The sequence below is a fragment of the Pinus tabuliformis genome, chromosome 6 (genome assembly GCF_031772625.1).
Source record: "Pinus tabuliformis cultivar Carrire ecotype Pingquan chromosome 6, CPIR1, whole genome shotgun sequence".
In the NCBI taxonomy this organism is placed as follows: domain Eukaryota; kingdom Viridiplantae; phylum Streptophyta; class Pinopsida; order Pinales; family Pinaceae; genus Pinus; species Pinus tabuliformis.
The window spans coordinates 516,548,247-516,573,144 of NC_142292.1; the positions used below are offsets into that span (position 1 = coordinate 516,548,247).

Sequence of the window (24,898 nt, forward strand, 5' to 3'; positions counted from 1 at the left end):
GGAGCACTTGACATTCAGCGCAGATGCTCAGTGGAGCAGTTGACATGATCCAGAATTTGCTTGTTTTTGAGTGTTTTCAGGTGGAGAACTGATATTTAGTGCTGTGGTTTGCTGACCTTGTTCCTCTAGGGGTAGGAACAACATGTTTAGGGACTTTGGATCCCTTAGATTATGGACATTTCATGCTTCATGCTGTAAGGCACAAAAATGTCTATAACAACATTTCTTTTGTTTTCATCATGAGTTTCCTTTACTACCTTTTCACCATTAGTAAGTATTTCTTGTAGAAAATTTGTCAAATCTGTCTTCAAATCTGCCATGCCTGTCTTCAAATTTGTGTTCAGATCTATCTTCAAATTGTCCATCTTAGCTTCCACACCATTTATCTTAGCTTCCACGCCATTTATCTTAGCATCTGTTAACTTTTGTGAGCGTGACATTTGTTGCACTTGTTCTTGTAGTTTTGATATATCATGTAGCATTTCTTCCTCTTCTTCATGAGTCATGCTAGAGCTTTCAGGTTCCTTACTAGGTGTTTGCATTTTCTTTCCTCGGGGCATCAGTTACCGATAATAATGCTCTACTATACCCTTTGAATTCCTTCAAAATAAATTTTCAAACCAAGCTTAAGCAAAAATTTAAAAAAATCTACACACCTTTTTTCACTTTGTAGGAGCTCGATATTGCCTCTGATGTATCTCTGTACTTTCCAATCATCTAGTTCTGAACTTGTGACCTGTAGTAGATCTCTATGTCCTCTTTCCAATGCCACCAGTCTGATCCAAATTGGATTCTCCAAGAAAGAGTTATGCACAATCTCCCACGGTGACTTGATTATAGACTAGTTCAGTAGAGCGAACTTGTACGACGTGCCACGAGTCACTGTTTCGACCTTTGGATCTGAAAAACACCCACAAAGAACTACAGTCCGTCCTATTTCTGCACCTTCTTACGAAACTTCAATCTGATCCTCAGAGAGAAATTTATGACGATTTTCCCCAGGTCACCTGTTTTGAATGTAATTCAGGAGTCTGCAAAAATACCAACTTCCTTAGATCATATCTCCGCAAATCTCACGCGAAAAGCTCTGAAATTTGGACCCAAGGTTCAGCGCGATTTCTTCTCAAATGGGTTTTTTTTGCGACTTCGGAAACGTCACAGAAAAAAAATTATAGCGAAAATTCCACGATGACCTGTTTGGAGCAGCGAAACCCTAGAATCCAAAGCTCCGATACCAAATGTTATGAAACCAGCTCAAGAAAAGATAGATCAACGCCTTAGAATTCAGCCTCTTCGAGGGGGAACCTCCTTTACATTACATAAATGAACAATTCTTTGATGATTCAAATGGCAAAACCTCCTTTCTATATATAGGAGTCTAAGGAGTCACAATATAATCCAGCCGACCTAACAATAATAATATAAAGCCACAAAAATAACAATAGAGGGATTCTATGGGGCACAGAAATAACAATATGTGGGTAATAGGGGCACAACAATATAAATAAGGGGTATAACTATAATAGTAATGGGGTAATCACTAGTATTATAGGGACCCAACAATAGCACTATAAGAGATATGAAAGGAGATCATATTGTTCACTATTTTCTCGATGTTGTCTAAGGCCTGAATTTTAATGCCGCCACAAGGGAATTATACTAATTTGTTAAATCTTCTACCTAACGAAGCAACGAAGGAATTGTTGCTTGCACAACTCACGGAATCACTTACCTTTAAGTTGTTGATTGCGTGCCTGAAATAGCTTGAAGATACCAACGATCTTGTGAGCCTTGTCGAAAGCTTGTTGGTGGCTGATACATGACTATACATGTGTATTGAGTGGGTTGACGATTTGAAAAACTGAAGCCGAACAACAACTAGAGATCTCAAACGTGTTCTTGGATTTTTCATTGCCATATTTTTGTCTTAAACAAGGGAAGGTGCGGTATCAGATCTCTTCCTCGGCAGCTGATTTGAGTGAAACACAAACATCAACTGCAAGTGTGAGGGCGCTGCAACTTTCAGTTTATGCACTTCATGCCTTCAACCTGCAGATGGAATGAATGCTTATTTGTGTATATAATGATAATGTGGCTTTAAAACGTTGTTCTATGATCTTTGAGAAGTTGAGAAGGCAGAATTTGTTTATTGGTGAATTTATCGCACCTACTTCAATAATTCATGGCCAATCAATGGTAGACTTTTGTCTTTGAAGTTTTTTGTTGACGAGTAGTGAGTAGCGTGGACAACAATGTGAGAAGCATGGTCAACAGTGAGAGCAACGAGCAGTGAGCAATGTGAGAGCAGGGAGCTTTTATGCAACAAAAGTATCGCGCAACGAGCAGGGAGTAGCCTGTAGCCTAAGCAAGGAGGAAGGATAACCTGAACAATGGGGAGAAATGTGAAGTAATCATTTTATAGCCCGTCTAAAATGGGAGTAGACAAGGAAAAAAACGGTCTCAAAAGGAAAATACTCGAGCCCTTCATAAAAAAGCACTCAAACAAGTAACCTCTACAAGCATGTGGCAACAAGAAGTCCAGAGGAAAAGTCAATGATGATTCTACCTTCTATAGTCCCACATCTAGACCTCTCACCTGGTCATCTGATCTTTATGTGAAAGAATTGTTAAATGCAAAACAAATGTTGGAGGTTTTAGAAGCTAAAGAGCAGGAAAGAGATCATAAAACTCATATAATAACAGCTGAGAACAAGGCTTTAGCAGAGAGCAATAAATTTTTGAAAGAACTAGTGGCATTGCTACAGGAAGCTCTCTTGATAGGGAAGACAGAATGGAAATGCATGAAGGCGGATGTGCAAAACATAAATAAATCTGTAGTGGAAAGTACAAAGGTGCTGAATGTGAAATCATCCCAGGATAAAGGGAAAATGATTGCCAAATAGACAACCATGAAGAGAAAGGAAAGGAGATTCCACCAAAGTTTCCAAGACTTGGGCTCAAGTTATTAGCAATTCTGCTAATAAGGAAGGAGAAACATGTTGAAAATAGCAACAAGAAATGCTAAAAACATCATTACTATAGATCACATTTCTGGATACATTCCAATTTTAATTAGTCCCTAAATTAAAATTGTGAATTAAAATTCGAATTTGAGCTCAACAACTATCTATAAAATAATTAATTAATTCATCTTGAGTTAATTAGTTGGAGAAAATCAAACATGAAGTCTATGTGAAGAAATGCAACAGTTATCCCTTTGATTGAGGAAGTTATCCCTTAATTAAGAAGATCACGACGAGTTGTACTTTGATTTGTAATTAGTTAGCTCAGTTAACTGAGTTAAGCCCAATTAGATTAGTTCCAACAGTTTGTGGAACTTATTGTGAGTTCAGTTAGTCAATGCATGCATGCATGCAACTAGTGTACTTCAGATAACTGAATATTCTCTCGTAAACAACTCATGCATGTCAGTTCAAACAGAGACCCAGTTGAGATCAAAGGATGGGACAGTGTACTATCAGTTGCAGGAATATTCCTGTTAGCGCTTGAATTTGGCCTTAGGCTGAAAAGGACAAAATCCAAGGCAACATCAAACCACTTAGCCTCGTAGCTAGCCCTACGGGGCAGGAGAGGGCTCTCTCCGGGTCTATCTCGGCAAAAGGTCTTCAAAGGGCGGAGATGACCAATAAAGAATATTGATTTTAGGCTAGTAAACTGATTGAGAAGGTTTGATTTCAGATTTTTAGGGTTTTGGTGGAAAACAGGGGGAGAGAAATTTTGGGTGCGAGGATGGGACACAGCTTTTGCAGAGGTCTTTTTGGGGCAAGGTAGGAGATTGTCTTGATGCCTTTGATTTAAGTGAATGGATAGGAATGATCGGTGAGGAGCTAAAGAGAGAAAGAAACCGTCGAGAGTTCTCTTTAGACAGAGGAAAACATAGATATTAAGCAAACTTAAAGGCAGAGCATATAAATTATGAATTCTACCTTAACACTTCATTTACTTAATGTGCAGAAAAGAGAAATAGGAAATTGATACACATAACAAATCTTACAAGTACATGAGAGAAGCACACCATCAACACAAATAACCACAGGAATCCCAGATAGTGCTGCAAAACCCTGGTCTTTCCTTTGCCAAAATTGCAGAGATACAAAGTGTAATACAATAGAAGCTTATCCCTCCAGAGTCCAACCATGAAAATGACTAAGAAAATACATAATATAGGCAAGCTAACACCTTTCCTTGCCTCTAGGGGTCGATCTCATCATCCTAGGAGCTGTTTCAACCAATTCTAAACTGAGCACTACAATCTAGGCAATCAAAACAACTTGCCTCTATAAGCTAGGAAACCAATTCATTCATTAAATTTTTGACTTTTTATGAATGAATCTTCTAGAAGAGATAAATAAGTGCCATGACATCATAAAATTACATCAATTACATCAAGGAGGATGAAAAATCACTCCAAAAAGTCAAAACTAGTCAAATCTGCATTTTGCTGAGCTGTAGGTGAAAATCTGGCAAATTTCCCTGATGCGTAGCGCCCCAATTCTCAACGCGTAGCGCGCCTTTGAGCCAACTTTTGAGGCACTTCCCGGCATCCAAATGAGGCAAAATTAGGCTTGTTGGAAAGGTCTGGATGTATGATTTCCAACCCAAGTGGAATTTCTCAATTTGGTGTCCATTTGCCCCTCCAAAATTTCAATCTCCCAAGACTGCTCCCTGTGTGTCCAAAAAGTGGCAGAAAGTCATTTTTTGCATGTTTTTTGACCTTCTGAGGGCTCAAAACCTGATGAAATGTCTTGGAAATTGCTGAGAAAGTTTAATTTGTCATGACAAATCCAAAAATGCTGAGTTTTTGAGAAATGAACTTGCCCATCTTCAGGGTAGCGCGCAGCGCGCTACGCGTTGAGGGCAAAAACCTGCTTTTTGACCAAAAATTTCAAAAATGACCAAAATTGCTCCAAATTCTCTGAAATTTGAGCTGAAGGTGTGTCATTTAGTACCATGCTCCTCCAAGGAAGCCTCAGCCAAAAGATGAAGGGGATCGTGCCTTTTCCTCTGTTTTAGTGCCTTGGCCAACCGTCCTTTGAGCACCTTCATTCTTGCTTTACACACATGCATTCGAGCCCAATAGTGATTCTTCATGTGTCGGAGCATGTCTTTTTCCATGTTTGCCTTGGCCAGCAACTTTTCCAAATGAGTATTGACCCGTATGATCATAGCCTCTCGCTCAATGGGTGTCAAATCACCGGGTCTCTTGCGAGCCAAGTTGCGGTCTTCATGGATCCTCCGCAACTCATCAAGAGAGTGTTCATCCTCTAATTGCTTGTTGCGCTGCTCTAAATAAGTAATTGTCCAATTTTCCATCTCCAATTTTTGCTGCAACAAGTCATTTTCAGCCCTTAGTTGCTGGATGATCTCCTTTGACTCTAGGCTAGGAGAAATGATATCAAGGTCAACAACATCTATGCCTGGAACACCTGATGGCCCCTCATCAATCTTGGGCTACTTGCCTCTCTCTGGTACCTGTGCTACTATCGAAAGCGAGGCCCCTTCCACCTGATGTGGAGATAACACTCGCTGTGCTGATGAAGAAGGCGAGACCCCTTCCACCTGATGTGGAGATAATACTCGTCGTGCAGATGCAAATAAGACCCTGTGGCCTCTCTGATATGTAACATAAGGAGGAGTGTTGACATGCTCGGGCTCTGGAATATCAAACTGATGTGAAGGCCCTCCCTCATCACGGACAACCTCAGGAGGTGGCTGTGGCACTGTGAACAAGTCACGAGAAATGAAATCCTCCCATGGAATACCCTGTTGTGCCAACTGATGCATGACCACAATCTTGATCAGTGCATAATGATAGATGCTCTTGTGTTGCTGTGCTGGGCTCTTTCTTTGCACCAAGGGCACCATCCTCTCTATATTTCGGCACATGAAGAATGGAATGTTCATCATTCGTACCCGTGTGAAATGCATCAACAAACAGATATGGTACGAATATAAACGTGAAAATCTGCCCTCGCAAGTGAAATAGCGAATGATGATCCTCATCAAAGGTGCATACTCGTCTCTTAAGAATCTGAAGGGAAAAACACCAGTTAGGTGCCTCATATATACAGGTTTGATATATGGCTCATAATGAAATCTGTCCAACTGCTGGCGCTTGTTCCACTCTTCTCCAATATTGGGTATCCCTGTTTCTTGAGCAACAATCTCGGGTGACAATGTGAAGTCCACTCCTGCAAGATTCACATGCCCATTGTGCAAATGTAGGACAAACAAGAGAGCCAATTCCTTGTGGTGTTGAATTTGGGAGATTCTCTCACAATATTCATAGCATGATTGATATCGGAAACATGACACTGCAAGTGGACAAGCTTGTAGATAAGCCAAAGAGGTGGGCTCCTCCCTGACATGCTGACCACCTTTACCACCCCTGTGATGCCTCCTTGGCACCTCTACCTCTGGTGTTGTTTCACGGTCATCACTTTGCTCATAATCTGTTTCGGTTTCTGACATGGTTTTGGAGGCAAGTGACTGAAAAATAATGTTGACTGTGCACCCAATGAACTGTTGTTTTGACTTGTTTAAATGTTGTTACCAAGGGGACAAACACACATGGGAAATGTTAGGGAAAAGGGAACTTTGAGGGGACTAGGGAAAACAAATGGGAAAGGAAATTTTAGGAAAGGAACATGGAACATATATAATCATAATTTGTGGGATTTTAATGGGAAGTAGGGTTTAGAAAATTTACATAGGGTTTTAGGAATTAGTAGGGTTTAGGGATTTTAATGATTTTTAATAGGGAAATTATATGATTTGCATGGAAAAATGTCAAGGAAAATGGTGAGGAAAATATGGGGAAAGAGGAATGGAAAATGGGTAACCTTGGGCAGCAAATTTCAATGAAACCCTAGCACATTTGCATTTTTAAAATTTGATACAGCAAGGTAGGGTTTTTACTTCATATTAGCATGGCATTTTTTTCATGTTCATTGCTCATTCATCTTAGCCAAACCAAAATCACCATGGATTAGAGGCCTACCTGAAAAGATTTTGAGAGAGAAGTAGTTTTGGTGGCTTGCTGGCGATTTCCTGAGCAAGAAACCCAACGCGTAGCGCGCCTCCAACGCGTAGCGCCTGAGTTATTTAGCACTGGAAAATGCGCACTGATGCGTAGCGCGCCTCCTCTGATGCGTAGCGCGCCACTGTAATTGCCCAATTCGCCCAATGAACTTTGAAATCGACTTGACAAGTATTCTCTTGAAGTGTTGAGAGGCAAATGAGTTACCAATGAGGAGGGAGGGGCTTTTATAGGCTCACTTTTGAATTTAATTTGCCCAAAACCCACTTTATAATGTTTTTGAAATGACACTTTTTGAATTAATTGCTGCTGACTTCTGGTTTCCTTTTTCAAAATAGATTGGTTGAAATGATGATTTCTCTTGAAAATTTTTGCAGGGATAGCTTCGGAGATGTCTTGGCAAAGGAGACCAAGGCTGCATGCCAACTTTCGGAGAATTTGAACTTTTTACAAATTTTTACAAAAATGAGATAATGACCTTTGTCTTAAAAAACAGGGTTTTTGAAAACAAGGTAAAAATTAGTTGTACAATGATAAGAGTTATCAAAATGATGCTTTATGACGGACATCCCTCTGGCCTGCTAGTCCTTTATGATATCGTAAGAGAAAGCTTGACTCAACCCTAGACCTAAGACCTTGACATTGAAAACAAGGAAATGACCTTGTGAAGATTTTATTTACTCAGGAAAACATGATCCAGCACTGCCAAACAAGAGGGGAATAAAAGACATAAGCTTCTCCACCAGGGTTATGGCATGCCTAACGGGATGCAACATGACCACACTGATGAGACACCTAATTATGAAATGAAAAGAGTTTTGATCTCTGGTGGAGGGCTACTAGACCAACTCTAACAATTCCCATGAGGATATCTCTTGCATGCAGAAGGAAAGAGGAATTATTTCCTTGAGGATTGCGCAGTTATTTCGGAGGTTAGTGAGCAGTGTGTGAGGTAATTACACACAGGTGGTAGCTTGAGGACCCAGGAGAAACTGCGCAAGGAAACAGGAGGCTTGGAGGACTGAAGGAAGGCATATGTGTTGTTTATTCTGTCTATGAGAAACAGTGAGGGATTGTACTGAGAGATGGATAGCTTGTGAGTTAAAGCTTTGTGTAACCCTGAGATATTTTCACTTTTATGATAATACAGATAGCGGGGTTTTTAGCTGAGGCTTTCCCCAGAGTATTCTTTTGTGTTTCATGTGTGATTGAATCTTCTTCATCTGTTACATGTGTTCTATTTGATCTTGCTCAAAATCGATTAAGTTTCTGCAAGTTTGTTTGTAGAAGTAAATCAAGTATTTTGCTTTAGTATATTGCATTATCAAGTGATCTACAAGTGAAATTTCTACATGGTATCAGAGCAAAGGTGATCAAAGCGGAGAACAATATACAAAGAAGGGAGAAGGGAGAAATTTGAAGTTCTTGATAATAGAAATCGAATTCTTATCACATCTCAAAGTTCACCAATGGCATTCAATGGTTTGAGACTCGAGTATGCCCTAGATGGTAGCTCGAATTATATAGCCTAGAAGGATCGCATGGAAGCAGTATTAGAGGAAAATGGTTTGAAGGAATTCATTGATCAAGAAGTCCCCAAGCCAGCAACAGCTAATGCCTAAGAATTGGCGGAATGGAAGAAATGTGTGGCTAGAGTGAGGAGGATTCTTCTGGAGGGAGTTCAAGGCCATATTGTCTCGAGTCTCCATGGAAAGGAGACACTGTTTTCAATGTGGAAGACATTGAAGGATCTATATCAGAACAACAACAATAAGAGGAAGCTGGCGCTGAAAGACAAGCTTCGGAAAATCAAGTGTGAAAAGGGCGACACGATCTCTACATATCTGAACAAGCTCACCACCTGCAGGGATGAGCTTGGAAGTGTAGGAATCACGACAGCCGATGATGACATGGTGAGTCTTGCTCTCCTCGGTCTTCCTAAGAGTTGGCATAGCTACCAAGACTTAGTAAATGGAAGAGATAAATTGCCAGATTGGGAACGATTGTGGTCGGATCTGATGCAAGAGGAGATCAGGAGAAGCACCAGAGATGGTTCTTCATCAAAGCATGATGATGAAGAAAATCTAGCCTTAGTGAGTAAGGCAAGGAAAGGGAAAGGGAAGGCTTCCCATTCCAAATCGAGTTCTTCCCATGGTGGGAAGAAGATTGACAAATCTAAAGTGCGATGCTTTAATTGTCATGAGGTGGGCCATTATGCAACAAATTGTCCACAGAAGAAATGCAAGAAGGGATCCTCGAAAGGATCAGAAGGTGAGGCACTGACCTCACAGTTCAAATTGGATTTTACCCTCATCGCATGCATGGTTTCATCGATGGTGGGTTGTGTTTGGTATCTGGATAGTGGAGCCTCATTCCACATGACCGACGATAAGAGTTTATTCAGTACCTTGGAGGAGAAGGACCTCCAGATGCGCATAGAGATGGGCGATGATGGAAAGTACCGTGTTTTAGGTGAAGGCATGGTTGTGTTTCAGAGGGAGCATGGAGCTCCTCTCACCCTGACTGATGTAAAGTATGTGCCTAGACTGAAGAAGAACCCGATATCTGTCGCAATGTTGGAAGGCAAAGGCTATGATGTAGTCTTCAGTAAAGGAAGGCGTTCCTGAGACACATTGCCACGGGACAAACCAAGAGGATTTGGATTCGAGTGAATAATCTCTACAAGCTGGAGGTACATGACTATGCTACATTGAGTTCCAAAGCAAAGTTGGTGCAAAGCCAAGATATTAGCGAGCTATGGCATAGAAGATTGGGCCACTTGCACCATGGGGCCTTGAAGATCATGCAGCAGATTTCTACTGGACTTCCCAATGGTAAACTTGAGCAAGTGGATACATGCAAAGATTGTGCCTTGGGTAAGTATGCAAAATCTTCCTTTCAGGATCGAGACAGTCGAGCTGAAGCAATCTTGGAGCGAGTTCATACAGATGTGTGTGGACCATTCTCGATAGCCTCCATTGCTAAACAAAGGTACTGTGTTATTTTCATTGATGATTTTTTGGATCTATTTCATGCAGAAGAAGGATCAAACCTTCTCAAGGTTTTGTGAGTTCAAAGCCTTGGTTGAGAAAGAATCGGGAAATAAGATAAGGGCCTTGCAAAGCGACAATGGTGGAGAGTATGTCTCTCAAGAGTTTAAGGACTTCTATGCAGCAGAAGGAATTAAACGGGAATTGACGGCATCCCATAACCCACAACAGAATGGGGTGGCCGAAAGGAAGAACAAAAAGACTGTGGGAGAAGCTCGGGCAATGTTGCATGACCAATGCCTACCACTTCATTTGTGGGCTGAGGCATGAAATACAGCGGTATACTTGCAGAATAGAAGCCCGCATCGTATACTTGGGATGAAGACACCAGTGGAGGCCTTCTCCGGGAAGAGACCAGATGTGAGTCACTTCAGGATTTTGGATCATGGGTTTATTGTCATGTGACCAAGGATGCCTAGAAGGAGCTAGAGCCAACAACAGAGTTGGGGATACTTGTGGGGTACACTGATACTCTCCACAACTATTGGGTGTATTTGCCTACCAGTCAGAGGACAGTGGTTCACAAAGATCTTAAGTTCAATGAGCTGAAGGCCATGCGATTTTCCCTTGAGAGGGAGCTCAAGTTGCATGCAGAGGAGGAACTTTTGGTTCCTAAGGAGGAGGAGCCTCAGACTGATGCGAAGCAGCCGCATGCAGAGGATTCAGGAGTGGAGACATCCACTCATGCAGAGTCTTCCAGAGATGGGCGGAAACGCTCAAGGGAAGCTGACATATTGTTGATGGATGTGAGAGAGAATGTGGGAGAGCCATCTTCTTAGGGCAGACAGAGGAGGTCACCTAAGCGGTACACTGGGTACATGGCCCTTGTTGGGGAGCGTGTAGAGACCGAACCATCTTCCTTTGAGGAAGCAGTGCAGCAGCCAGTTTGGGTTGATGCTATGGTGGAGGAGTATGAATCCATAGTTCAGAACAATGTTTGGGATGTTGTTCCAAGACTAGAGAACAAGTCAGTGGTGAGTTCCTGTTAGCTTTACAAGGTAAAGCAAGCAACTAATGGTAGTGTGGAGAAACATAAGGCAAGGTTTGTTGCCCATGGTTTCTCACAAGTCGAGGGGATCGACTATGATGAGACTTTTGCTCTTGTAGTAAGGTACTCATCTATCAGATCGATGTTGTCACTATCAGCACAGATGTGTTAGAAGATCCATCAGATGGATGTGAAGACTGCATTCCTCAATGGCAAGATTGAGGAAGAGGTGTACATAGAGCATCCGAAAGGATTTGAGACCTTCAATCATGAGTCGCATGTGTGCCGACTCAAGAGATCTTTGTACGGGCTGAAGCAAGCACCTCGTGCTTGGTACACTAGGATCGACAACTATTTCACTGGGTTGGGCTTCACAAAGAGTGAAGCGGATGCGAACCTATACCACATCATGGTAGAAGGTAAGCCATTGATCATTGTTCTTTATGTTGATGATCTAATATTAACAGGTGGTGATCAGTTGATCAAGTCTTGCAAGGAGGACCTTGCAAGAGAGTTCAAGATGAAAGACATGGGTCTCATGCACTACTTTCTAGGCATGGAAGTGTGGCAGAAGGATGGGGAAGTGTTTGTGTCTCAAGGCAAGTATGCCAATGAGATTCCACATGGAGAAGTGCAAGTCCATGCAGACTCCTCTAGTAGGAAACTGGAGGAAGGAGGATGCTTCTTCAGGTGAGGTAGTAGCTGCTACTGTGTATCGGTAGCTTGTGTGTTCATTGATGTATTTAGTGAACACATGACCAGATTTGTGCTTTGCGGTGAACCAGTTGAGTCAAGCTATGGTTCAGCTTATCAAGCTGTTTTGGAAGGTAGCTACGCATGTGTTGAGATACCTCAGAGACACATCTCAGTATGGATTATGATACAAACGAACAGAGGGAGTGAAGCTTCAGGGCTTCACAGAGGCAGATTGGGCAGGGAGTCCATCAAATTGGAAGAACACTTCAGGAGGAATGTTCAACTTTGGTTCAGTTGCAGTTTCTTGGTACAACAGGAAACAGAGGCAGTTGCACTTAGCTTAGCAGAGGCTGAATACATCGCTGCAAGCCAAGCAGCATGTGAGGCCATTTGGATGCAGAAAATTATAGTTGGATTGTTTGATCAGAGGATGGATCCAACTGTGATCTATTGCGATAATCAGAGTTGTATCAAACTCTATGAGAATCCATTATTTTATGACAGGTCCAAGCACATCAATATCCGGTATCATCATCTTTGAGACTGTGTGGTGAAGAGGATCATGTTGTTGCAGTATGTTTCGAACGAGGAGCAGGATGCAGACATTTTGACTAAGACATTGTCAAAATGCAAATTCAAATTCCACAGAGACAGGATCGGGGTGATAGATAATCCCTTTCTTGTTGAGAGGGAGTGTTGAAAATAGCAACAAGAAATGCTAAAAATAACATTACTATAGATAGCATTTCAGGATACATTCCAATCTTAATTAGTCCCTAAATTAAAATTGTGAATTAAAATTCGAATTTGAGCTCAACAACTATTTGTAAAATAATTAATTAATTCATCTTGAGTTAATTAGTTGGAGAAAATCAAACATGAAGTCTATGTGAAGACATGCAACATTTATCCCTTTGATTGAGGAAGTTATCCCTTAATTAAGGAGATCAGGATGAGTTGTAATTAGTTAGCTCAGTTAACTGAATTAAGTCCAGTTAGATTAGTTCCAACAGTTTGTGGAACTGATTGTGAGTTCAGTTAGTCAATGCATGCATGCATGAAACTAGTGTACTTCAGATAACTAAATATTCTCTGATAAATAACTCATGCATGTCAGTTCAGAAAGAGACCCAATTGAAATCAAAGGATGGGACAGTGTATTATCAGTTGCAGGAATATTCCCATGAAGATAGCTCTTGCATGCAGAAGGAATTATTTCCTTGAGGATTGCGCAGTTATTTCAGAGGTTAGTGAGCAGTGTGTGAGGTAATTACACACAGGTGGCAGCTTGAGGACCCAGGAGAAACCGCGCAAGGAAATAGGAGGCTTGGAGTACTGAAGGAAGGCATATGTGTTGTCCATTCTGTCTATGAGCAACAATGATGGATTATACTGAGAGTTGGATAGCTTGTAAGCTAAAGCTTTGTGTAATCCTGAGATATTTCCACTTGTATGATAATATAGATGGCGAGGTTTTTAGCTGAGGCTTTCCCCAGAGTATTCTTCTGTGTTTCATGTGTGATTGAATCTTGTTCATCTGTTATGTGTGTTCTATTTGATCTTGCTCAAAAACGATTAAGCTTTCGCAAGTTTGTTTGTAGAAGTAGATCAAATATTTTGCTTTAGTAAATTGCATTATCAGATGATCTACAAGTGAAATTTCTACAAAACAAACATTTAGGTTGACAACATGCAAGATAGAGAAGGCAAGGAAAGACAAAATAGAGCAACAAACATAATTATTAAAGGGGTGAAAGACTATGGGAAAAATGAATGTACTCTTGACCTTGCAAGAGACTTCTTGAAAGACAAGTTGCTATGGCAAGGACAAATATGCCAAGCATGGAGGGTGGGTAAGTTTAACGGTGAGAGAGCCAGGCCCATAAAATTCATCATGCCTAGCTTGCGTGATAAATATATCATTCTAAGCAAGAAGCATCTCTTGAGGGGTTCTCGCTTTTTCCTAGAAGAAGATTTAATTGTAAAACAACAGGAGGAAAGGAGGGAGGAAATGTTAAAGGTTGGGTAGCAAGAGATGAAGACAAGAGAGCATGGATTTATAAAGGCAAAGTTGTGATAACGCGATTTGGACCTCCTTCCAAAGCAAAGCAACAAGATGGTAATAAAGAAGAGGCAACATACTCTTCAACAGGAAATCAGGAAGCAAGGTCAATATGGGAAAACATGGACAAAGACTCAAATGCGAGTCTTGCACGTCAAAATAAATAGCAACCAAGTCATACCCAGGTTTCCTTAAGATTAGTTTGTTGGAACTGTAGAGGTTACCCATGGAGACGAGGACCTGGGTTAGGGCCTATTGCGGAAGATAGAGACATAATTTGCCTCATAGAAACACATGAGCATGAAGGGTGCAAGACACCTCTGTTTGAAGGATACTAGAAGATGGTAGTGTGGAACAAGGTAGCAAGGAATGGTAAAGGGAATGGGGGTATCATGGTTTTAGTGAGGGAGAAAGAAGGTCGTCTCATTCAGTTAGAAAAAGAAGACTCAAATAAGCAATTCATTTGGTTTAAAATATCAGAAAATGGAAACCACATCAGAATTGCAGCATGCTATTTTGTGCTGCAAGTTTCAAAAATCTACAAAGGTAGAGGGCTTGACCACAAAGATCCATTTGCAGCCTTAAAAGCAGATATTGCAACATATTCTCAGCTAGGTGAAGTCCTTATAGTGGGTGATTTCAATGTTAGGGCCGCAAGTGAGCAAGCTAGTATTCTTTGATGTAAAGATGATTGCGACCCTATTTGGCTTACAGAAGAGAGTAATCATCAGTGGGAAATAATTTTAGAGGACAAGGGTTGCAATATATTTGGTGAACAATTGCTTACTCTATGTGGGGCCTTTGATTTAGTCATTTGTAATGGCTTAACTAGATGCGCAAAGTTCGGTAATTTCACTTGCAATACTTGCAATGGAGCAAGTGTAGTAGATTATGTGATTTGCTCGCATGGTTTGTGAGAAAATGGAGGAGCTTTTGATTGGAGATCAGTTGTAGGACTTAAAATCAGATCACAAGCCAATTTATTTAAGTTTCTCTTGGACTGGAAAGAAACAATTAGAGTAAAAAATTCAGCATGTCCAACAAAATCTCCCACATGGCAGAATTCTTTTGACTCCAGAAAATTGTAATACCTTCAAAATGACGCTAGAGAGGCTCTTCGAGAAGGAGAAAATCACAATTCACGACCTTCATAGTCATGAATTAACACATTTATTTCAATGCGCACTTGCAGAGTGCAAAAGAGAAAAAATTAAGAAGTTTGAAAAAAATTGCTTTCCGGTTAATGCTTGGTTTTACGAGGAATGCAAAAGGGCAAGGAGAATGTGGAAAGAGTCAAACAAGGATAACAAAAAGCTCAAAGCTTACAAGTAATTATTAAGCAAGAAAAATTCTGATTTCATGGTTTCAAGGAGGGAAGAACTAATCTTCCTTGGGAAAAATAATCCCAAATTATTTTGGAAGGAGCTTCAACCGAGAAAAGTACAAACTGGAAATAGTATTACAACTTCTAAATGGTTTGACTATGTAAGACAACTCTATGAGCAGGATCCCAAGGTTGACCCTCCCCCCTTGGTCAACACTGATATTGAACTCTTCACAGTGCAAGAGGTAGAGATGGGTATCAAGAAGTTGGGTGTTGGAAAAGCAAAAGACTTAGTTGATCTCCAAGCAGAATATCTAAAGTGGGGCTCAAAGATCCTTGCACCTCACATTACAAAAATTTTCAACAACATCATACAACAGGGGCTCCCCACAGATTGGACAACTAGTCTGGCAATACCTTTTTTCAAGAGCAGTGACGTCAATAATCCCTCCAATTATAGGCCCATCATGATAAACCCTTTGTTTGCAAAGCTATTTGGAAGCATGCTAGAAAATAAAATTAGCAAGTGGGCAAAAGAAAGAGATAAGTGTGCTAAAGGGCAAGTAGGTTTTAGACCTAAACATTCCACAGTTGATCATTGTATAACTTTAAGGCACATCATTAAAAAAGTTTGGGAAAAAAAGGAAGATGTTTTTTGTTGCTTTGTTGATTTCAAAAAAACGTTTGACACGGTTCCTAGGGATAAGCTTTGGCACAAAATGGAGGAACTTGGGGTTCCTAAACATTTGAGAGCAACTATGCATAGGCCGTATGAAGAGGTGAAAGTCAAAATTAGAACTTCAGCAGGCATTTCTGAAAGTTTTAGATGCGATATCGGGGTCAAGCAAGGTTGCCCACTGTCTCCTACCCTTTTTGGTTTATATATCGACAAGCTTGAAGAGTGGTTAAATTCGCAAGGGGGTGATAGTATCTATTTGGGCAAGTTTTTTATAAGGCTTCTTTTGTATGCATATGACCTTATTCTGATTTCTAAATCAACTCTTGGTTTGCAAGAACACTTACTATCCCTTGATCATTTTTGTAGAAGTGTGGGGATGCAAGTCAATATCAGCAAAACGAAAGTAGTGGTTTTCTCTAGAAAAATAAAACATAACTAGCATAAGTTCTACTTTGAAGGCAACATTCTGGAAGAAGTTGCGGATTACAAATACCTCGGAATTGAATTCAACAAAAAACTAAGTTGGGATGGTTGTAGAAAAAAAGAACTTTGGGGGTTGGAAAGGATTTTATGCTTTTCAAAATAGGTGTAAAGCGGTAGAGTTATGGGACTGGAAAACCACTGAAACTCTTTTTGGGCTTATAGTGATTCCGGTGATTCTCTATGGTTGTGAATTATGGGCCAATAGTACATCCGACATGCAATGGAAACAAATTGAGAAAATTCAGAAGTGTTTGGTTATAAACAAATTCAAGATTACAAGTGTTGTTCATTATGCTATCTTTTAAGTGAAACAAGGGCTGCTCCTATTGAAGAAATTGCTATGGTGTGAGTCATAAGGTATTTAAAAAAATTGAGCAAATGGAAGAGGGTAGATGGCGTAAGGTTGTCTTTAATGACAAATTGTGCAACATAAAAAAAACTTGGATGCAACAAAATAACAAATGATTTAGTAAATTGGGTATTTGCTTGAACAAGTGTCCCATAAACAACAAAGAAATAAAAAACTTTTGTTATGGATAAGTTCCACAAGCGTACTTGGGATAAGGAGCTAGGAAGAAAGAAAAAGTAATATTTTGAAGTGTATAATCCCACTCATAGTCATCAACCAAAAGCATACATAGAGGCCAATATCTCTTGGAGAGCCAAAATTCTTATTGCTCAGTTAATGACTAATTCTCATCAACTCAGATTTGAAACAGGGTGATGGAAAAGGCAAAAGAAGTGTGGGAGGAAAGAGTATGCATTTTTTGTTCTTCTGGAAAAGTGGAAACAGAAAAGCATTTCATTTTAGAATGTGAGGCCTTCAAAGACAACATGGAAAGTTATGTAGATATGCTCGCAGCTAGCTCTTGGGATAATCTATTTAGCGAGGGATTTGTCGAGACGCTGGAGCATTTATTGTGAAGCTTCACATAAAAGGGGTTGAATACATCATACAGATGAAGAAGCAATCTGTTCCATAAGCTATATTTAGCCTCATAGACGTTAAAATAATTTCTTCTTGTTGTCAGACGACATCATATTAAAATGATAAAACAATTATAAAATAAATATTATTATATTTTTCTATTTAAATAAATTTTAAAATAATATTTTTATTTTATAGTGATATTTTAAATAAATATAATTATTTATGCATTATAATAATAATATATATATTTTAATTTAATAAATATTTAAATATTTATTAAATTAAATATATATATATATATATATATATATTTTTTTTTTTTTAAGTTCCGTGAATGTTAAAATCTCATTCACTTATAAAATTGAAACTCTAAAAAGTGACTCCCAAAGTTCGAAATTTCGTTTTCGTCCTAAACTTCCAACGTGGAAACGACAAAAGGAGTTTAAGAAAATGGTGGGTATTATTCTCGTGCATCTATAATCTAAACTGAATTATATTAAATTTTGAAATACACGTGGCTTTTAAAAAATGACAACAGTTTTTCTATGTTCAAATATATCTTTGAAAAATGGATAATTAAATTTGGCATTGAGGCCCCAATTTTGCGGCGAATTTTCAGCTGGAGTTGGCGACAAAAATTTCAAGAAATTCAACAGTGTTTAAATTTTTTTTGGGGCAATTATAATCCAAAATTTCAATTTTTTTTACAACATTTTCTCAAAATCATATTGTCCCAGCCAAATCATGATCTGTTTACCTATTAAATTTTAATGTAAATCTATTTTGACTTTTAAAATATTAAAATACCCTAAATAAATGTTTATCTGCAGATGTTTCTCCAATAATAAAAAACCTGTAACTTCTTCATTGGATTGTCGTATAAAAGTTAACCACTAGTTGGAACAATACATTGGATGGGTGCATAAACGTCAACCATGAGCGTGTACATAGATGTTTGCAAGATGGTTCGATAAGGCAAACTCTCTGTCGTCACTTTTCGTGGGAAGAACTAGATTTAAAATATGCCAGCAATCAAATCGATTCCTAATTTATACCTTTTACGATCGAGAGCCAAAGATTCTGTGGAAGTTCACGGTAACGTAACGCAACGCGATTCCGAGATTCTTGCGAAGCGGAGATTTGCATGGGAAATGATAGGTAGGGAAATGATCGGCAGCCATCCTCCTCCATCGTCCCAATTGAACTGCATTGTCAATTATGGACTGTGTGAAACATTCTCCTCAGCAGATTTCATGTCCCTTTTCCTCCCTGTCCGTAATTACGAATACAAATGCAAAGCTGAAAAGATTTCGCCCCCAATTTTTGCTCGTCAAAGCTGGAAAAACAGGGCAACTTAGGGCTAGCGTTGAAGAAGCCCATGTTCCAACCAACAAAGTTGTTACAATCCCTTACTCCGATCTACTGGTATACTTATTTTAAACTTTATTTCATGGATTGCTATAGATTTAGGCTGCTCATACAATGTTCTCTAACTGGTCTCACTGGGTTTGATAATGATTTGTTTAAAAATTCTGAAACTCAACATTGGGTGGTCATAAGTGTCCGAAATGCATTGAAATTTGTACTGATTTTGTTTTTCTTCCATCCTTAGTGCTTTGCTAGTTTTCTTTAATTATTGATTAAGCAGTGAAATCACTATCATGGATTGCATTGGATTTGGAAAGTAGAAGAGAGTTGAACGGAAATTGTAGGAGGCTATACCACTTGAATTGCACACTTGAAAAAGATGGGAAATCATGGAATCAACAAATTTCTGAATCTAGGTGATAAAGGACCTGATTCCGCAAACTGGTACATCATTGAGTTCGTCAGTAATTCACTCTCAAATGCATTAGGTAGATCATATTTTGCCAATAGGTCAAGCCCTCTTTCAAAAGTAATGTACATCAATAATCCTCGGAATTGTAGAGAGGAATTGCCTTTTGAATCATGTAATTAGGAATGAACTGCCTGTGAAATGCATTTTTTAATGTTCGGGCAAATAAATGCAGACTGTGCAAACCATTTTTGTTTAGTCGTCTTCACCCTTCGTAGCAATAGCCATTGTGAGGTTCTTCCGTTATGCTCGGCGCCATTCGTTTCAATCTCGCCATGCTAGTGATGCACATCATCTTCATCACCAAAATTCTTCCAACTGTCTTGAATAACTTTCTGGGCCAATCCTCAACCCAACTTGGTTATTGTCTAAGTTCACGTTAAACATAGAGTTCGATATTTTGCTTTTGATCAGGAGGAAAATACTTTCTTTATACTTCCAATGAGAAAACACAATCTCTTTCCCAGATCTCTCAGGAATGTTATTACAGAGACATAACTAGATAAAATATTAATTTATAAGACGTGACACCCGATATTTCTTTAACAATTGTTTCAATGGTTTCTATATGGGCTCCCAGGCTTAAGATCTGAGATTACTTCATCATTTGCCAATCTTTTTTCTTGCAGCTGTTCTTGTTAGCATGCTTCTTGTTTTCTGGTTCAAAGTCCATATGCTAGCTTGCTTTTTCTGGGATATCAATATCTTGCTTCTCTTGCTTTTTTATCACCTTAGTGAGGAGGGGGTGATAAAATATGATCTGCCTGTTAACATTCGAAACCATTCGGTTTCAAGGTAACTGGAAATAATACACCGTCACCACGTATTCATTCCCTGCACAATGGGTTAGTGTTTGCTAACTACAGGGGAGAATCCGTAGATGACTTAAGGAGTCAAATTACAATGCAATAAATGGTCATTGACACCCAATTCAAACTACCAGCTGCTGTCCTAGACAAATCTGTTCGTATTAATGGAAAAAACAGCAAGCAGTAAGTGATTAAATGGCTAAAAATTCACATGGCAAATGGTGCAATATTTACCTATAATACAGAGGATGAAGTCTAAAGCAATTACTCTATGAAGGATGCGCCAATTAAGTAACAAAAAAGAATTTACAACAAGCTGTAAATTGACTGTTTAGAGGCTGAAAATGACACTTAAACCAAAGCAGGAAATTAATATGAAGTTGGGCACACAACCCAGTGCAATTATATATGATAAAAGAACACTTATTTAAGTGCGGAAAACGGAAATTATAACAAATAGTTGACTGTTTTTATGTATAGAGGGCTGTTTTTATGTAATTTTGAGTTTTTAAAATGATTTTTTAGGATTATTATGCGTGGAAACTGAAAAACACACACACATATTTCTATTTCTGTGACAAAATGCAAGCTAATCTTACTGTAATCTATCTAAAACAGAATGGAAATGAGCTAAATGCCTACTCAAATATGCCTAATAGTGCAGGTTATTCTATGTTTGACGTGAAAGTACGTTGTAAATGAGAAACAAAGAACATGATGTTTAGTAAACTAGCGCCTTTTAATGGAGTCTAAGAGATAAGAGGAAGATAAAGTGAATAGGGAAGAAGACAATTTGAAGGCTATCACTCAAACCCTATTAAGATCAATATTAAATACGAGTGAAAGCATAGGAAAATAAGTTTCACGCGGGAAGAACTTGTAGTATTTGTAAATTGAACTAAGTTTTGACAAGTTTTCACAGCAAGACTCCAAGGTATGAACTAGCTTTGCTAAATGGGACAAAACTAATCCCGATCCAGCAAAACAGATCCACTACCACACGTACTCCATGCTAGCAGTTAATCTCAATTCTCAATTTCTCTAGGGGAATAAGCAAAGGCTAAGGGGTAGAAGAAAGCACGAGCAGAAGCACTCAAGATCTCACAAAAGAATGTTGAACTCTTCTTCTCTTTGCTTGTTGCAATATATAGAACCAGAATGAGGAAAGAATGAGGGAGACAAAAGATACGACATAAAATATAAGGGAACTAAAATTAGTAGTCTCCAAATATAGCACTCATTTTTTGAATGAAAATAACATTTGTATGAAAAAACTACCCTTCCAAAAGATCACCCTTCTTCCATCATAACCACCTATAAGACAAACTACACTTGTATATGGCTAGTTTTTTCTTTCAATGCACCTTTTTCATGCCTAAAATGACCCTACGAATTTCCTAAAGGAAGAATCCACTAGAAGTAAGCCTTAAATTATGGAATAAGCGAGGATGAAAAATAGTACGATGAGCTAGGCTAATATTAGGAAGGAGAAACTTTAAAATAACAGCGTAAGTTCCTCTATGCCAAGCACTCCTTAGCTAAGGTCATATGAAATCCTTCTAGGGTCCAACATTGTCCAAAAACATCCAATACCTCCATGTGGGCCCATTGATCTCAATATAGACCATGCTAAAACGTAACTGGTCCCTGGAAATTCAGTGTTTGGAATGGTTTGAAATCAAACATTGATGCTGCTTGCATATTGGGTCTCCAAATCTCTAGTCACCTGCTTAGAATAGCATTGCTAAAATTAGCACATTCTTGAAATCCAATGAAACTCACACAATGGGAAAATCTTGCAACTAGGTCCTGAAATACAAAATAAGATCAGTAATCAAACCAGTCTCCAAAAACTACTAGAAAAAGTAGCCTACTAAAAATAGAAATTGCTAAAAATAATAACTTCTCAGATTTGCCTTAAAACAGAACCCCAAGCATATCTCCTCAAAGGGTGTCCAAAACTGTGATCAAATCTGTAAAATATGACATTGCAAATTCACTCTGATCACATCCATTTGGGGTCATCAACCTCCCAATCTTACTTTAAATACTGCATTGCATATGTGTGGGGTACCTGCTGCCACTGTATCAACTGTTTGCCTCTGCATGTACCTGTATAAAATGTAACTTGTTTGAACTGTGTCCAACCATCTATTCCTAAATAATAAAGACACGACCATGTGTCAAGTCTGAAAGGCACTCAATGAATTGACGACGTTGTGTTAGTGGATCAACTAACCAATTCACCTACCGTAATGTACTCATGATGTTCGTTATGTGTTATATTTTTTGCATGACTAGGCTCATGCATTATTTGTATGCATTGGGCACAGCAGGAGGGGGCGGAACCCCCAAATATTTTTTCTTTTTGGGTGGATTTTTCTGTTCATATTTGGTACAGTTTTTCAGCCCGTGGTTTTCTAATTCCAGTCAAGGAATTAAGGTTGTAATCTAATTTGTGTCAATGGATTAGGTTTTTGGATGGTGTAGGTTCTGATATATTGTATTGTAAATAATGAAGTTAATGATGATGAAAGTTAAAGGTGTGGCTCTAATATTTAGCTAGTTTTCCCAGATAAGAGTTTCTAGGGTAAATCTTTCAGTATTATGTTTGTTTGCGATTGTTTACCTTTCTATTTATAAAGAAACCATGTGTGCATTGCTATACTGTACAGGTTTAAAACTTACACATGAACTGTCAATGTGGAATTGTGAATTCTGTGACAGTGAGCTCACCTCGAATGATACCCATGAATATGTAGTATATAGATTAACACTAGGATTTATAAGGTCTGTTACCACTTTATTTATCACCCTAGGTGCACAGTCTTCACTAGATGACAAGAGAGGAACTCATAAGAGTTACCATTTTCACCTTGGCATCCTCTTCCCTCACTTCAGGATGATTTGTGACCACTACTGGGGGGGCTTCTTTATGAATTTATTTTCTTATGGTTTTCAACCCCAAAATACATTTAACTACTACTGATTACAATGGGACAACTCAAGGGGATTGTGGTCTTTGATTAGGATTGTGGTGTAAGTTATCATGGATAAAGGATATGGTCTCTTGATTAGGCTTGCTGTATGGTAAGCTGTCTGTTTGAGTATGTCATAACATGCTGATAGATGTTATCTCTATGCTCAAACTCCATTGGACTGTGTATGATATCACATTAGTTTACTGCGCTAGATAACAGAGTTTGTTTAGATTGACAACAACTCTTTTATGACCTTGTATCCAAAACAAGAGCAGGCATAAGACTTGGGGAAAGCAGATTTATGAATAAGTATGGGATCCTTCTTTTATAATATTATATAGATTCAAGAGTCATATATTTTTGTCTTTTTACAACTCTGTCTACAGCAACTCTAGCAATAATTTTCCAGCTTACATAAAATCCGACTCAAGCAGATTTTAAATGCACATCACAGTCTGGAAAATATAAATATTTTTTTAGAAATTAGGACAGCTTCCAGCATGAGATATAAAAAGAACAAGTGGGTATGAGTCTGCTAACTGAAGGTTTTTCTTATTTGCAGATCTTTAAAACACAATTTTAGTTCAGCTTCCTTTATATTTTGCAATAAGTGACACAACTGAACTTAAAGGGACAGATCTATGATGGTATTCTTGTGGTAGTTTCCAGATCTATACATTATCCAGTAGATAAGTTTTCATCAGAAATTTTGAGGTTTTTGCAAGGAGGTGCTGGTGGCTACTGCCTAGTGACTATGGGGCTTATGGTGCCAAATGAGGATCAATGGGAGAACTCTTTTCATACTAAAAACCACAAATTGTTGGTCTGAATAAACCCTTTCTTTGCTGCCTTGAACTTCAAAAATTTAAAGGGAAATCAAGACACTTTTATACTCATTCAAGACACTTTTATCATACATGAAATCTAGTATAAAGAATGATGGACATCGACATAAAATCTCCAAAGGAAAATACAAGACACAAGACAAAGGAGCAGTATTACCCAGTTTAACATCCCATAGAGTCATCAAAATAATCTCATTGGCAGAAGAGAACAGGGAAGTGTAGAGGAGTCCTCATCCAAGAGAGTGCTTTGATCAAACATCCACATAGTGCCAAAGGAAGTAGAGCAACTATACCATAAGGCCACTCCTTATTCCTTCAACAACCACTACAATAGGAGGAGGTCATCTTATATATGTGAAGAGCTCAAAACCCCTCCTCCAATAAAATAATAATATCCATGACAAAATCTCTAGATCTATGCTCGGGGTGCATAAACAAATGATTTTTATCTAATTAACGACGTGAGCAAGGCAAAGAAATAATATAAAAAGAGTAGTCATGCCACTTGTACAAATATCTGTCAATAATGAGTCCCAAAAGTAAGAAATCCTCTCCATGCTTTTGAAAAAGAGCTCCAATATCCCTTTTCTCTCTCTCCAAGGAAGTTGACCCACGAGATATTGTACTAGGTAACTCCTGCAGTGGGATGTGTGAGCATCCAAGGCATAAAAGAGTGTGGAAAGAATCTCCACAAAGTGGATCGATCCCCAAAAATGAGCAAGGAAGAATGCCAAATGGAAATCGATGCCAAAAATGGCATATAACAGCTAATTAACCTCCATAAATGAGTGGCCAACATGGTATCCATTGCTGCAAAATCTAGCAAGCCTTGTATAGGGATACCCTACAGGGAAAACACTAGACCAAGTGACAACAATGAGGTGATGACCCACTGTTACCTAGCCAAAACCCCCTGCTCTTTATGGATTTTCACCAATGGGAGGAGTTTTGGTAAAGTATATAGGTCACCTAATAGGTGTTCTAAAGTTAAAGCTATGTTGCAGGAAACGCTGGCCAGGAGGAGTTTCAGTCTGTAAATGGAAACGAAATGTTGAAATGCCTTTGGTACGGGCCCGAAACGCGTTTCAGGCCGTACAAGTGAGTTTCATGAGGCTAAAGCGTGGCCAATATGGCCTGAAACGTGTTTTAGGTT

General features: G+C 38.9%; 1 protein-coding gene across 1 annotated transcript in view; it reads left to right on the plus strand.

Annotated features, from left to right (window-relative positions):
• The first annotated feature begins 18,183 nt into the window (after positions 1-18,183).
• LOC149259569 (2-oxoglutarate (2OG) and Fe(II)-dependent oxygenase superfamily protein) overlaps positions 18,184-24,898 on the plus strand; it is a 538,837-nt gene continuing 532,122 nt past the window's right edge. Inside the window, exon 1 of the mRNA XM_089376311.1 lies at positions 18,184-18,698. Coding sequence (XP_089232437.1) covers positions 18,492-18,698 — 207 coding nt within the window. The 5' untranslated portion in view covers positions 18,184-18,491. The remainder of the gene's footprint in view (positions 18,699-24,898) is intronic.